The sequence below is a fragment of the Quercus robur genome, chromosome 5 (assembly GCF_932294415.1).
Source record: "Quercus robur chromosome 5, dhQueRobu3.1, whole genome shotgun sequence".
Lineage (NCBI taxonomy): Eukaryota > Viridiplantae > Streptophyta > Magnoliopsida > Fagales > Fagaceae > Quercus > Quercus robur.
Window position 1 is genome coordinate 30,183,833 of NC_065538.1, and position 16,778 is coordinate 30,200,610.

Consider the following 16,778-nt stretch of genomic DNA (forward strand, 5'->3'; position numbering starts at 1 on the left):
AAATTTAGGTTTTAGGTATAAAGGGCAGTGACTTTGATAGCGTGTTTTTTGTTAAATTTGTGTTCAAAATTTTAAAGCAAAGACTTGGGGTTTTGGTAGTGGGTTTTGCTTTGGTTCAGTCACTTGTTTTGTTCCACTAACCTGCACAAACCCACAACCAAGACCAAACTGGGGGTCTGAGAAAGAGCAGAGAGATTTCTTGCAGTCTTCATTGCAGATCTCGTGCTCTTTAGTTTGAGGAGTTTGCATAGCGATCCTAAAGACATTTCCATACTTCTAGTGTTGTGTCGAGGTCAATAATGACACCTCCTAGTTCTTACTTCTGGGGTCAGTGCGGCACATATTAGACTCTTTATGAGTCTATCTTCTTGTTTAAAGTCATGTAGGCAGGGTTGACTTCCTCTTTTCCTTCTTGAGTGGTCAAGACAGCTTTGGTTGTCAAAAACCTTCTGTTTTGCGATTGAGCATCTGGATGCTCGGCTGAATTTGGTCACACCACGTGACATAATTCTTATAGAGAGCTTATCACCTACCATTGTTGCAATCTGTGCAATGGTGGTAATATTGATTGAAATGGAGGTGGAGACCGTGTCTAAGATGAGAATTTGAGAAAGAAATACCATTTTTGTTGGTGGAATGCTATGAGAATGTTACAAGACATTTTGTGATTTATTGGAGCTATTGGGCACAGTTTCTAAATTTTTTACAAATAGCATTTTTGATCTTGTTCTCCTAGTTTTTCTATGTTTTTTTTTTTTTTTTTTTTTTTGGAGGAAAAAAATAGGGGTGTTTATGGTTATATTAGACCCTCAGGAAGAGCACACACGCTTAGGGATATGATGCCCACCAACGGACTCCTGCTGGTAGCAGGAATCGAACCTGAGCGTGTTAGGCCGAGTGAACGAACCATACCTAGCTGAGCCAAGCCCCCGTTGGCGTTTTGTTTTGTTTTGTGAGGAGAGAGATATAAAATTAGAGCAAAGATACATATTTGCCCCCATTTTTAACAGAGGTGGTGGTGTGTTGTCATAGGCAACCAAAAAAAAACCTATACTCCTAAAAATACATGTAGTAGTGCGAGTAAGGATTGTTCCCACGGAGAGTATCTAGCCTAGTTTTATGTTATGTGAACAAGAATGGGGGGTTTGAGTATAATGAAAACAATTTTAAGAAAAACAATCAAGGAACAATTCAAATTAAAGTATCAAAATCAATCAAAACAACAAACCTTGGTCTAAGTCAACATCCACCATCGGAATTTTACAACTGATTATCAATGTAAATATATATCAATTCACACTTTGAATATTCACTGTTGGAACTATTTTCTTATCTCTTCTTAGTCGCAATTAATTAGAAAACAAGCGATCTAATTAACCCTAACTACTAAATAACCCAAACAAGCACTAAAGGTTTAATCTAGTAGTAGCCTTAAGAATTAGAAAGATCGATGAAACTAAACAACACAAGCACCAGCGGTTGCATTTAATTTAGTCGAGCGTTCTTCCTAAGATCTAATAATTTCTGACGCAACAAATCATTAAATCTTGGTTGCTTCACAAATTAGAGGGATCAAACAATTACAGATTTAATATCTAACCTATCAGTAGATTGCAACGAATAATAAACTAGTAGGCCTCCTAGTAATTAAACAAGATAATCATGAAAATAGGCATAGAAGAACATCTGATATTCAAAGCATAAATTGAACAATAAAAAAAAAAATATATATATATATATATATATATATAAATAAGATCTCACAGTTTTATTGATTCCAAGGCTTCCATTTCCTTCGACCTAGTATAAAAGTTTAGCCAAGCAGGGCCATGATGAAAACTCGAAGGAGAAATTAGAGAAGAGGGGAGAGGGAGATGTGTCTGAAGTTTGATTTTTCCTCCCCCTTTTACACGTTAATTCCCCTCCTCAGAAACCTACAAAATCTCCTAAAAATATTCTAAATAATAATATCCAAATTTGACTAATTAAGGAAAATATTATAAATAAAATAAAGTCCTAATATAACTAGGAAATTGGTGTTTTCAACTGGAATTTTCGTGCACCAGATCTGGAAACTTTTGAAAATAAACCGCATCAGATCCGTGTATTAGAATTGTAGGCTAAGGAATGTTCTAGAACGTCAGCAGTGCAGGTGCAGCAACTTCAAGCCCTATTTCGACCTCGTTGCAGCCATTATCTCTCAAAACTCAAAATATGAAAGTTGTAGAGCTTTTTCTTGGCGTTGCATAGCATCTTGAATCATCTCAATCGGAGCTCAGATGAGAGAGTTATGCCCAGATTACGAAACAATATTGAAACTGTCTAGAATTGCCCAATTAGCTTCGTTTTGCACTTAATGCCTCCATTTGCATCCTAAATCAAAACATAAGGATAATGAGTACATTTAGGCACCAAATAAGTATAAAAGACTAAACATTAAGGGAGAAAAATATGACATTTTGCATTCTCATCAGATGGGTTATGGGAGACAATCGGAACAAACCTCAAGTGGGCAAAGTGACATTTTTTAAACTACTGGTAGGTAAAGTGATTTTAGGTCAAATCATAAGTGGGTTTACTGCAATTACCCCTTAAAAAATAGTATGACTATACTAATTAATTGGATAATGATTTTTTTTTTCCTTAGACATAAATATTGTTTATTAATGCTACTCCTTGTACTTTTGTGAAATTGTTCATGTTATTAAAAACAAAATGAAATTATTGTTAGCAATAAAAAAAAAAAGGGCGTCTAAAAGGGCATGATAGAAAATTCATGGAAAATGGAAAGCTCTTAAATATGGGACCTTTGGGTATGAAGGAATATATTATTGAACAGTTCCACAAAAGAAAGAAACAAGATCAAAATCATATTTGTGTTTTGCGATTATCACCAGTTTTTCACACTTTGAAAAAGGAACTGTGAGTACACAACTCGCCATTAAGCAGTTTTTGTCCGCTTTGGGGATGTGTAGTAGTGGTACACTCTTGGTTGCTCCAGAAGCTTATAAACCTTGAGTGGGAGGGTTCTCCAACCGATGTGGGACTAAGGTGAGCCTAGGTGTCAATCACTTCATGGCAAAAATCCCTAACACCACACTCGGGACGAGGACAAAACCGTGAGGGACTGGCTCCCCAAAGCGGACAAAAACTGCTTAATGGCGAGTTGTGTACTCACAGGAACGATCAATTGAAGAACCCTCATAAAATGAAAAGAATTATTAGCTTGTTGGATAAGATAGAAAGCCTATGACTCAAATTCCATTTAAAAAGAAAGAAAAATAAACAAAGACTCTCAATAGGCTTAGGAGCTTGGATTTAGCCTTAGGTCAGTGTAATAGCCCTAATTAGAACTATTGTACCATGCAATTATCTTGTGATGTGAAATGTAAAAGTTAAATGATAAAAAAAGTAAAATGTTAAAAAGATAATTAAAAAAAATAAAAGGTTAAATTTTTTTCTTTTCTTTTACTATCTTAACTTTTATATCTCACACCAATCAAGGGATAATTGCATGTCCAATATCTATTAGCCTATTAAACCGGATTCAAATCCTAAGAGCTCTACTAAGTGGCCGGCAAGCTCATCTTGTGACTCAATGGCAATGGAACTAAGCGTCTCTTTCTTCTTCTTCTTCTCTTCTTTTTTTTTTTTTTTGGGTATATCAATCAATCAATTATTCAATACCTATTTCAAGGAAACTCTGAGGATAACTTTATAAATTTTGTACAAAGAGTATGCTTTTGAGCCAATACAACTTTGGATTATTTCTCATTTTATGAAGTAGAAGAATCAATAATAGGCAAGCTTGTCGTCCTTCAAATACAGAACTAGACCTATGAAAAAGTTCTCGGCCTAGAGTACAGGGGTCTCTGGAGTCCTGCGCTCTAATCCGTAGTATTTTGGTTCCTTTCTCTTGGAGAAAGGCATCGTCCCTTCTGTAACTTGGTTACTAAAAGGGTTTAGTTCCCTGCTCCTTCCCTGTGTGTGGGAGTTCAGTGGGTTAAGTATGGAAGATTTAACCTATAGATGTGATCGGTTATCATTGTCTGCAAAAGAGGGAGAGAAGATTATATTAACCAAGTCACTAGCGTCGACAAAGTATGTGTTGGCAGCAAAATTTTTTACGAAAAGAGCATTGAGTATGGAAGCCATAGTGCGTACTTTCCGCCCGCTATGGCGCACTAAGGAGAACTTTGAGGTGACGAATATGGGGAATAACATAATGCTGTTTACATTTGGTCTGGAGATGGATGCCATGAAAGTTCTGCTGGGAGAGCCTTGGTCATACGACAGACACCTGGTCATTCTACAACGGTTCGACGGAAGCCAAACTATTTCAGAATTAGAGTTTAAGTACTACTCCTTCTGGGTGCAAATCCACAATCTTCCATTTAAGTTTATGAACCCGGAGACGGCTATGCAGATAGGGGAAACAATTGGACCGGTGATCAAACCACAGGACCTTTCAGAAATAAATGGAGGATGTTTCATGAGGATTCAAACAACTATTGATATAACCCAATCGCTGTGTCGAGGTAGAAGAATAATGTTTGATGAAGACTCCGAAAGCTGGGTTACCTATCAATATGAAAGACTTCCTAATATGTGTTTCTGGTGTGGACGGCTAACCCATACTGATAAAGATTGTGAGTTATGGCTAAAGAGCAAGGGGACTTTGTCGGTGGATAACCAATAGTTTGGACAGTGGTTGAGAGCAGCACAATACAGTTCCTCAAGAAAGCAAACGATTGAAGTAAAAGGGTTCGATGATGATAGGACAAAAACTCTCCCTGTTATAGTATCAGGGCCAGTTCGGAGAGAATCATCAAGGAGCTTGGAGGAGGGGAAATTTGATAGAGGATGGCCGGAAAAGCAGGTCGCAGAAGCCGAGGCGGGATTGGTGGGTGGACAGAAACTAACAACCACAAAACCGAAAGATTTCATGATTGTGGGGATCGAAAATACTGCACTCCCTCCACCGGATTTTGAGGCTATTATCGAGGAAATTGACAATGCAATTAATGAGGAGTTCCCTACCCCTGACCCTACGGGTGAGAGAACTGAAATTAGGGAGGCTCAAGGATTACTTCTGATTAAAAGAAAGGAGGAGGTTAGTATGGAGTAAGGACTGTATGTGGATACAAGGAAGGTGGAGGCGCTGATATCAGGGAAGGATGGGATGTCTAATGACAAGGGGTCAGGTCTTTATGGGGATACAGAGGGAGAGTTTGTAATGGGCTGGGCTGACCCAAATGCAAAAAACAAGAAAGGAAAGCAGGGGAAGGGTAAAAAGGCTATGGTGGAAGCAGGGAAGAAAGTAACAACGGGTGGGCCTAATTTTAGCCCACCACGCACTAAAGGGAGTTGGACTAGACAACTCACCAGACCCATGCAGGAAAGTCACGTTCATCTTATACAGGAGGAGGTGGGCTCTAAACGTAAATTGGAGGAGCCTACAACGCTGAATGAACATGGGAACGAAGGAGAAAAAAGGTTGAAAGTTACAAAGGAGACGAAGAAGCTAAGTGCTCTCTTTGTACACACTTAGGATCGGCGGAGGTTGCTAAGCAACCCCACCGGGTCCAATGAGTCTACTAAGCTGGAACTGTCGAGGGCTTGGGAACCCTCAGACAGTAAACGCCTTGAAGAAGGTGATTAGGATAGAGAAACCCAATTTTGTTTTTTTAATGGAAACAAAATCAGACGAGGAATGGGTTATGGTGGTTCGTGATCGTTGCGAGTTTAAAAATAGTTTTGTTATTCCCAGCAATGGCCTTAGTGGGGGTTTGGCGGTGTTCTGGAAGGCAGATATAAAAGTTTCAGTCCAAGGCTTTTCCTTGTCCTATATTGATGCAATAGTGGAGGGTGGCTGCTCTAATAATCCATGGCATCTCACCGGTTTCTATGGTAACCCAGTCACCTCTTTAAGGAGTGATTCTTGGCGTCTTTTGTCTTCCCTTTGCAACGGATCAAACTTGCCGTGGCTGGTAATCGGAGACTTCAATGAAATCATGTGCGAGTCAAAAAAAGGAGGTGCAAAAAGATCCAACACACAAATGTTGAGGTTTAAGAATACTGTTGAGTCTTGTGGGCTTAGAGAAATTAGTTTTAATGGGCCGTTATTTACCTGGATCTACCAAAGAAGGGACGGGTTTCAGATCAGGGAAAGGCTGGATAGGGCCTTGGCCTCTTCGAATTGGGCCCTTTTATTCCCCTCAGCCAAGCTCTTTCACAAGTCCACGTCCACATCAGATCACAGCCCCCTTTTGTTGAAGTTCTGTGCAAGTAAAAGGAAGAGTAGTCATAAAAGGGTTTTCAGGTTTGAGTCTATGTGGTTGCAAGATCTAAGTTGTGAGAAAGTTATCTCTGAAGCTTGGAACGAAGGTCAGCGAGGTGGTTCGGCCTTTACAATCAATGCAAGCCTTGATTTATGCAGAATCCGTTTGGAAGCTTGGAATTCAACGGAGTTTGGTCATGTGGGCAAGAAAATTTCGCTCCTCCAGAGGAGGTTGGAGTGTTTGGAGTTTCTACCCTCTTCCCCAATCACTATTAAAGATATGAGGGATACCAGAATCGAGCTCAACTGCTGGTTAGAAAGAGAGGATACTATGTGGAGACAGAGAGCTAGGTTGAATTGGTTTCGTGAGGGTGATAGAAATACAAGATTTTTCCACTCTAAGGCCTCTGCTCGTTTCTTGAAGAATTCCATTGAGGGTGTTTTTGACCCAAACGATGTTTGGCTAGAAGAAGAGAGTGATATAGAGAAATGCTTTGTGGACTACTATACTGAGCTCTTCACTTCATCAAATCCTGTGGACTTCTCGGAGATCACTGAGGCAGTAACCGAAAGTCTCCCAGGAAATGAACTCTAGGCTGCTCAGGGAATTCCAACCAGGGGAAGTATTCCAAGCCTTGAAGCAAATGTACCCTTTGAAAGCTCCTGGACCCGACGGTATGCCTCCCCTCTTTTTCCAGCATTTTTGGCCTACTGTGGGCGATGTGGTTTCTAAATCTGTGCTTGACTTTCTTAACTCTGGCATTATACCCCCAAATTTCAATGCTACTCACATTGTTTTAGTCCCTAAAAATAAAAGTCCTAAGAGAGTTTCAGATTATAGACCTATAAGTCTATGTAATGTAATCTACAAACTAGCTTCTAAAACATTGGCTAATAGATTGAAGAAAATCTTACCTTCTATCATCAGTGACTCATAAAGTGCCCTTGTTAATGGTAGATTGATTACTGACAATGTTTTAGTAGCATTTGAATGTATGCATCATATTAGCCAGAGAAAAACAGGGTCCACTGGTGAGATGGCGATTAAGCTCGACATGAGCAAGGCGTATGATAGAGTGGAATGGGCTTGTCTTGATAAGATCATGGAGAAGCTGGGTTTCCACCAAAGGTGGAGGGCTTTAGTGATACAATGTGTTTCCTCGGTCACCTATTCCGTCCGATTAAACGGTAAACCAAGGGGTCATATAGTTCCTACAAGGGGTCTGCGCCAGGGGGATCCACTCTCCCCCTATCTCTTCTTGTTGTGTGCTGAGGGCCTTTCGGCCTTGATCAAAAGTGCTGTGTCCAAAGGCAGTGTGAAGGGTTTTTCGGTGTGTAGAAGAGGCCCTTGCATTTCTCATCTGTTTTTCGCAGACGATAGTATTATTTTCTGCAAAGCATCGTTGGGGGAATGCGATGCTCTTCATCGTATTCTTGCGGTGTGTGAGTTGGCTTCTGGGCAACAACTGAATAGGGCCAAAACATCTTTGTTCTTTAGCCCCAACGCGAAACCTGAAATCAAAAATGAAATTCATGCTAGATTTGGGGCACAGGTGATAAAGCAGCACGAGAAGTACCTAGGGCTACCCTCATTAGTGGGCAAGAACAAAAAGAACACTTTTAAAGAAATCAAAGAGAAGTTGGCCAAGAAATTAGCGGGGTGGAAGGAAAGGCTTTTGTCAAAAGCAGGGAAGGAAATTTTGATAAAGGCAGTAGCCCAGGTGATCCCAACTTACTCCATGAGCTGCTTCAAGATTCCTGATACTCTTTGTAACGAGATGACAAGCTTGATTCAAAATTTCTGGTGGGGCCAGTGCAAGAATGAAAGGAAGATGGCGTGGACTAGTTGGGAAAAACTATGCACTCCAAAAGCCCAAGGGGGGATGGGTTTTAAACAGCTCAAGCAATTTAATCTAGCTCTTTTGGCAAAACAAGGATGGCGGCTGCAAACTAGCAGCAAATCTCTGTTGTTTTTGGTTTTTAAGGCAAAATATTTTCCCAACAATGATTTTGTCCATGCTACTATGGGGTGCAAACCATCCTTTGCATGGCGGAGCATAATGGCTGCACAAGACATTGTCAGGAGGGGTTTGAGGTGGCAAGTGGGTAATGGAAAGAGTATTCACATATGGCAAGATAGGTGGTTACCCACTCCTTCCCAATACAAAGTGATTTCCCCTCCCTCTCTGTTACATCCTGTTGCTCGGGTTGAGGAGCTGATTGATCCTGTGACTAGGGAATGGAAAATGGAGCTTATCCATAGGATTTTCCTCCCTCATGAAGCAGATATCATTGGGGGTATTGCTTTAAGCTCTAATCTCCCTAAGGATATGCAAATTTGGGCAGCCACGACAAATGGTAGGTTCAATGTCAGGAGTGCATATTGGCTGGCTATGAAACCAACTCCAGGGAATGGTGCTTCCTCGACCTTGGATAACAGCAATATGAGGAAGTTTTGGAAGTACCTATGGAGTATCAACATTCCCCACAAGGTTAAACACTTCGCCTGGCGTGCATGCAAGGAAATTCTTCCCACCAAAGAAAACTTGAAGAGAAGGAAAGTAATTGAGAATAGTGATTGTGATAACTGCTTGTCTCATGAGGAGTCCACGGGCCACCTCTTTTGGAGCTGTAGCCGATCCCGAGAAATTTTGTGCTATTTCGAAACTTTTCCCCAAAATCTATGATTGGCCTGTATTATCCTTTTTGGACTTACTGTGGTTCATTGTTGTGGTTGAACAATGGGATCAGTATCGAGTGGAGAAGGTGGTCATGGTGGCCTGGGCCATATGGCATAATAGAAATGAACAGAGAGTGAGTGGGAAAGTAAAGAATGGCAACGCTGTGGTTCATGGAGCTATTGATTACTTGCAGGAGTATTAAGCCTGCTGCATGAAGGTGGAAGAGCACAGACCAAGCTTGGTTGAGAATTGGACCCCTCCACCCCCTCAGCATTACAAAATAAATGTTGACGGTGCGGTTTTTGGGGCTCAAAAAGCTGTTGGGATTGGAATTCTGGTCCGTGATGCAGAGGGCAGAGTAATTGGAGCTTGTAGTAAAAAAATTAAGGCTCCTCTTGGAGCTATGGAGGTGGAAGCCAAAGCTTTAGAGGCTGGCGTTCAGTTTGCAAAAGACTTACTTATCCATGACATTCTCCTTGAAAGTGATTCACTGAACTTGATCAATGCTTTAAAGGAATTGGCCCCTCCCCCTGCATCTGTTGCTGCTGTAATGTATGGTGTTCTTGCATCCCTTCATGATTTTCGTAGTGTGGAGTTGTCTCATGTCCGCAGGCTTGGCAATAGGCCAGCCCACCTACTAGCAAAGCATGCCTTAGGCATTGCAGATTTTTCTACTTGAATAGAAGAGAACCCTTATTTTATTGAACAAGCTCTTCTATATGATGTTCTTGTACCCCATCTTTGAGCAATATTAATTCTCAGTCTTCCCATCAAAAAAAAAATAATAATAATAGGCAAGCTTCTTCTCCAGAAATAAAAATAAAAATAATAGGTAAGTTCATTTAATGTTGTCCGGTCTTGTCATTCAGTTATACATAAAAAAAAAAAAATAAAAAAAAAATAAAAAAAAAAAAGAAAAAAGAAAAAGAGAACATGTCTACTCTATTCTACTACTTAATGATGTCTCAAATAGTGGTTATGGCAGCTTTGTTGACTTGATTGGCCAAAGAAACGTCTCTATCTTCACAAGAAAATAGAGAATTTCATATCTTCACACATTTCTTTTTCAATAGAGCACTTTAGCACCTTTCTTCTTTTCTTTTGAGAGTGTGGGACGGTGGGTGGCCGAAGTGGAAAAATAAAGGCATCTTGTGTTTACACTTTACAGTTGTATAATATTTTATATTCTACTACTTAATGATGCCCTCAAATAGTGGTTATGACAGTTTTTTTTTTTTTTTTTGACTTGATTGTCAAAAGAAACGTGGTTATCTTCGTAAGCTTGTTTGGTAAATAAGTTTGAATAATGTTGTTAGAATATTTTTGATATATATAACTGAAAAAATGTATAAAAATATGTGTAAATATATTTAAAATATTTAAAAGTGTGTTTAAAATGTCCTACCAAACGAGCTGACACTTATTTTTTTCAATATAGCACTTTAGCGCCTTTCTTCTTTTCTTTTAAGAGTGTGGGACGGTGGGTGGTGGAAGCGGGAAATAAAGGCATGTATGTTGGCTCGATCACTCCATTGCTCTTGGAAACATAATAATAATAATAGTAATTAAAGTGCAAAATGGTCTGAATAACCGTGTCTTCAATCTTCCTAAAAAAAAAAACCGTGTCTTCAAGATATTTATTATTAAATTATTTTAAAAAGTTATGATGTCATTTTTATGACAAATATAAAAATTTTATAAATTTTTTTTAATTTATATCTTTTTTTATAAAAATTTCTAAATATATTTAATAAATCAATGCTATTAAGTATTCCTTAACTTTTTCCAAACTAAAAACCAAAAATTAAAACTCAACCGTCTTAAATCTTGTTTAATATTTTATGGTATTTCTGTATAAAGTTAAATCCCCTGCCCATTATTATAATGATTGAATTTATTAAGCAAAAATGAAAATACAAATAAATGTATTATTCAATTTTTAATTATATATGTTAAAAGAATTAACTAAAAGAACATATATAATCCATAAATAAATAAATAAAAACATATAGGTAGCATTTGGATTCACGTTTAGCGCGTTTCACATTTTGCGTTTTCTCTTTTTTTTTTTTTTTTTTTTTTAATCCATGTTTTTCAGCTCTTAGAGACAAGTTTATTGTTCATGACTTTTTAAGCATTGTTCACACATGGTTCACGGGACCTACAATCACTTTATTCAAAAAAATGTTAAAAATAAGTCTCACGACACTATTCATACATTTAAAAATTATTTTACTACACAATTTTCAGTTTTTAATTTTTAATAATATAAAATGTATCCAAACAAACCCATACACCTGGCATCCTTTACGAAATTTCCTTGAACTTTCCCAGTAACTAAAGCCAAACACCCAAAAACAAAAGGAAAAAAACAAAAAGAAATAATAATAATAATTTCCCTAAAGTAAAGTTACTCGTTTGACTACCTTTTCATGACGCGGAAAAAGGCAAAATTTGCCAAAAAATGAAAATTCTGAAAAATTTTAGTCGGACAGCACGCGTTCAAACTTATTTAGTTAGTTAGACTGTTTTTGAAAGTCGAGTTTGGCAAACTCGACTTTGGGCTGGAATACAGACACAATAGTGGCGTTTTTTTTTAGTGGCGTTTGTCATAAACGCCACTATAGGTTCCCTATAGTGGCGTTTTCTATAAACGCTGCTATAGCCACAAAAAAACGCCACTATAGTGTTCGTTTTTCAGCCCAAAGTCGAGTTTGTCAAACTTGACTTTCAAAAACAGTCTACCTTACTAAATAACTTTGAACACGTGCCACGTGCCTGAAATAATCTGTTTGGCAATTTTTTCCCGCGGAAAAGCATAAAATAAGAAAAAAAGAAGAAAAAGAAGGGTTGGAAAGGCATATGACGTTTCCTCAAAGACAATTTTCTCAGCACATCTCTGAAAACTGTCCTGTGTTTACACTTTACAGTTGTATAATATTTTCTTAGCATCCCTTACGAAATTATTTCCTCAAAGTTTCCTCAAAGACAATTTTCTTAGTTTTTCTCTAAAAGCTGTCTTGTGTTTACACTTTACAGTTGTATATTTTCTTAGCATCCCTTACGAAATTTCCTCAAAGTTTCCTGAAAGTTACCACTTATAAAAAAGCGAAAAGGAATTAGGAAAAATAAAATAAAAATCGCAGAAGACTTTAAATTACTCGTTCTTTCTTTTTGAGTCTTTACAAGGGAACTACTCGCAAATGATAATATAGCTCTAACCAAAAGCAACAGCTGATATCACACACACCGAAGCTTTGTAAGTTTCCAATGGCTTCCATAACCTCTGAAATAGCTTCTTCTTCATTGTCCACATGGGAGTATGATGTTTTTCTCAGTTTCAGAGGTGAGGACACCCGTAATAACTTCACAGACCATTTATATGCTGCCTTGGATCAAAAAGGAATTAAGACCTTTAGAGACAATGAAAGACTTGAGAGAGGAAAACCCATTTCCACGGAGCTCTTGAATGCTATAGAAAAGTCGAAGTTCGCAATCATTGTTCTATCAAGAAACTATGCGTCCTCGTCTTGGTGCTTAGATGAACTTGTAAAGATGGTTGAGTGCAAGGAAAAGACTAGGCTAACAGTGTTGCCTGTTTTTTATGGTGTGGATCCCTCTGATGTACGAAAACAAACGGGCAGTTTTGCAGAGGCCTTTGCTAAACATGAAGATCTTATCAAGAACGAAGAGAAGTTGCGATCATGGAGAGCTGCTTTGAGTCAAGTTGCCAATCTCTCTGGATGGGATGCACGAAATAAGTAAGAATTTCTTTCGGAAACTTTTGGAAAATAAATATTATTCGTCGTTACTTTGATCTTTTGGCCATAAGACTTTTTCTTTTTCTTTTTTTCCCTTTCGTTAATTGCTTACTTAAATGGAGAATTAGAGGACACGTTCAATTTTTCCTGTATATAATGAACTTAAGAAATTGTAAGCTAAAAACTGAACAAATAATAGATCAAAACAAACCGATCAAGCTGTAGTAGCTTAAGCAGTAGCAAGTAACTATAACTAGCATAATTCCTAGGACTCTCATTTTCCTCTGTTTTCGACTCCCCTTAACAATTTTTGCTAAAGGCAAATCCGGATTTTATATCATCCTTTATGGCTTTGAAATTGGCTTCTTCCATTTTATTGTGTGTGTATATATATAAGATACTAGCAGCCTAGACTTCTACTAGAGGAGTAGGACCAACTCTGCTTCCAAGTTCCCACAGACCAATTTGTCTGCACAATGAGCAACTATTCAAAATTCCTTTTCCAAATACGTCCTGTGAAACTGTAGGCATAAAATTGTTCTCTACTTAGATGGAAAAAATTGCAGAAAAAGCACACTATCCATTCTTTCCTCACTAAACTTGCGTAAACAGAGTAGTTGATCTTTTTCTTTTTTTCTATATTTCATCATTACCTAAGCTATAAATGAATGCTTATGCATTTGAAAAACCAGATATTTTTCTACCAATCTAGAATAGGATGAGAATATCTGATTTTGCTAGTATTGAAAGTGTCCAAATGAATTTTCTAGTATTGAAAAGAGTCCAAACGGCCAAATATATAGATTGATATATTTGAACCTATGAACATTTCTGCTAATCCCAACTAGATTCTCTGATTTGCTATAAGGCAAACTAAGGCATCAATCTCTAAGATATGGATACTTTTGCTTCTGTGATACTGGCAGCATCATACTACAGTGCTACACTGCCATAAGTTTGCAGAAATAATGGCCAATCCTGAGACCAGAGCTCATGCCATATAACATGCTTTCAATGCCTCACCATTCTCTATATGACTCCTGTAATTTCTGTGTGAAAAGGCTCCTACCTCTGAGCACCATATTTTTGAAGGGAAGAACTAGTGAAGCGACTGGTCATTCTGTGACTCTGCCACAACATTAATTTATACTACGTTCTCCTTGGATGACACAGGCATCTTTTCTTTATTTTTCTATTACATTCTAAATAAATTTTTGGCATCATCATCATCATCATCTTAGAAATTTAATTAGTTCTAGACAAAAGAAACTCAAGTAATGAAATCCGGAAGAATTCCAAAATATGAATTAGATATATAATGAAGCTACAATATAATATGATATATATGTTGTAATGAAGAAATCTAGAAATAGACACAACAAATAAAGAATTATGTAAAAATTGAAATTTTGCTATTAGAAGTTTTATTAAAGGTTGTTAATTCCAGATTTAAAAGGAGATAGGTACTTTTCAACATTCCTAACAAGACTACTATATGTATACTTTTATTTTAATTATAAGGTACCATAACACAGCTGAATTCCAATTAATGGTGATCATTTCCTCCCCTCCCACCCCCCCCCCCCCCCCCCGGCGTGCCAATGTTTTACTATATAAAACATACTAATATATGTTTTCAATAGAAATGTTAAAATGTGCAGGACATCAGGGCAAACAGTAGGCCAGGGGTCCTATTATGTTGTAGAAAACTTATTTGGTAAATTTGTTATATCTATTTTCATATTAGAACATAGAATTCCCTATTCTGTGGTGAATGAATCTAAAAATTGTACACTTGCTGAGCCTATTGTTTTGTTGTGACGCAAGAAAATTATTGTTCTATTGTTTTGGCAGGCAAGAGTCAACAATCATCAAAGAGATCGTCAGAGAAATACTTGGTGACTTGAATTCTTCCTACTCGTATGTACACAAGGATCTAGTTGGAATAAAATCTCGTGTTAAGGAAATGGAGGATTTATGTTTAGGTATGGGGTTGAATGATGTTCGCTTCATAGGGATTTGGGGAATGGGTGGAGTTGGTAAAACAACTCTAGCACGAGTCCTTTATGACAAAATTCATTCTCATTTTGATGGCAGCAACTTTCTTGCAAATGTTAGAGAAAAAAGTGGAAACGGGGGATTAGTTGCTTTACAAAAACAACTTCTTTCTGATGTCTTGTTTGAAAGCAATATTAATATTTTGGATGCTCAACAGGGAATCAATGTGATAATGAATAGATTATGTTGTAAAAGGGTTCTTGTAATTCTTGATGATGTGGATCAACTTGAACAGTTAGAAGCATTAGTAGGCAAGCGGAGTTGGTTTGGTCAAGGGAGTGTGATCATTATGACAACTAGAGATCAACATCTATTACTCAGACATGAAGTGACTGAAAAGGAAATATACAAGGCTAGATTATTAAATGATGATGAAGCTCTAAAACTTTTTAGTCTAAAAGCTTTCAAGCAAGACTATCCTTCAGAAGGTTATGAGTTGCCATCTCAAAAGGTTATATATTATGCTCAAGGCCTTCCTCTAGCTCTCGAAATTTTAGGTTCCTTCCTAGTTCGTAGAAATCTAGATGCATGGGAAAGTCTCTTAGGTAGACTACAAGAATGTCCTGAAAGTAAAATTTTAGATGTGCTCCAAATAAGTTTTGATGGTCTAAGGAGAACAGAGAAAAAAATATTTTTAGATATTGCTTGTTTCTTCAAAGGAATGACTAAAGATCGTGTAGCAAACATACTACGAACTCCCCATAGTAGGCCAGATGTTGATATAGATGTTCTCATGGAAAAATCCCTTATAACCATCTCAAATGGAACATTGTGGATGCATGATTTGCTACAAGAATTGGGTAAGGAAATTGTTCGTTGTGAATCTCCTGACGAGCCTGGTGGACGCAGTAGGTTGTGGTTGAAGGAGGATATCCTTCATGTACTAATAGATAATGCAGTAAGTTGATTATGCAGGATTTTAATCTCTCTCTCTCTCTCTCTCTCTCTCTCTCTCTCTCTCTCTCTCTCTCTCTCTCTCTCTCTCTCTCTCTCTCTCTCTCTCTGTTGATAACTTTTAATGTGCTTACTTTTTGTTGTTGGGTACTAGGGAACAGAAAAGGTTGAAGGCATCTTCCTCAACTCATCTCCAAACAAAGAGGATAATGTTAAAGTCAATTTTGAAGCCTTCTCAAAGATGAGAAACCTAAGATTGCTTAATATTGATAATGTGCACCTTCCTCAAGGCCTCAGTTTTCTTTCAAGTGAGTTACGTCTTATGAATTGGCTTGGATATCCTTTAAAATTCATGCCAACAAATTTCCATCCCAACAAACTTGTTGAACTCATAATGCCTCATAGCCACATCAAACAACTATGGGAGGGAGTTTGGGTAAGATTTTCACTCATGCAAAGCGTGGTTTTTTTTTTTTTTTTTTTTGGTTAATAGTCAATTATGTTCATAAGGGTTTAATTTTCTCTTTTTAATTGTTTTTCAATGCTAACAGAGTTTAGAGTGGCTAAGAATCATTGACCTCAGTGATTCTAGAGAGTTGATCATGACCTTGGATTTTGCTAGAGTCCCAAATCTTGAGAAGTTGATTCTCAAGGGTTGCACAAAATTGTCTATGATTCACGCATCCCTTGGAGATCTCAAACATCTTATTTTGTTGGATTTGAACGGTTGCAAATGTCTTAAAAGCCTTCCATGCAAGATCAGTTGGGAATCTCTTGAAATTTTTATTCTTTCAGGTTGTTCAAAGCTGAAGAAGTTTCCAGAAATTGTGGGGAATATGTCACGTTTGCTAAAACTTTATTTGGATGAGACTGCTATAGAAGATCTACCGTTATCAATGGAGCAGTTAACTGGGCTTATCAAATTGGTTCTAACAAATTGCAAAAATCTTTCAAGTCTTCCTGGAGCCATTTGTAGTTTGACATCACTAAAAACTCTCACTCTATGTGGTTGCTTAAAACTTGACAATATGCCAATGAATTTGGGAAATCTAGAAGGCCTAGAGGAACTAGATGTAAGTGGAACTGCTATAAGAGAACCACCTT

The 16,778-nt window shown here is 37.6% G+C and overlaps 2 protein-coding genes and 1 pseudogene across 2 annotated transcripts in view; all 3 read left to right on the forward strand.

Moving 5' to 3' along the window:
* The window catches only part of LOC126728088 (disease resistance protein Roq1-like), a 59,638-nt pseudogene that overhangs the window by 36,364 nt on the left and 6,496 nt on the right, over window positions 1-16,778 (forward strand).
* The window catches only part of LOC126725765 (putative F-box/LRR-repeat protein 23), a 57,683-nt gene that overhangs the window by 13,565 nt on the left and 27,340 nt on the right, over window positions 1-16,778 (forward strand). The gene's annotated exons all lie outside the window — the stretch shown is intronic.
* Window positions 11,841-16,642, forward strand: LOC126725751 (disease resistance protein RUN1-like). Its single transcript, XM_050430644.1, has 4 exons — window positions 11,841-12,722; window positions 14,577-15,678; window positions 15,829-16,110; window positions 16,470-16,642. The coding sequence occupies exons 1-4, from the start codon at window positions 12,232-12,234 to the stop codon at window positions 16,482-16,484; spliced, it is 1,890 nt and encodes a 629-aa protein (XP_050286601.1). The 5' UTR covers window positions 11,841-12,231; the 3' UTR covers window positions 16,485-16,642.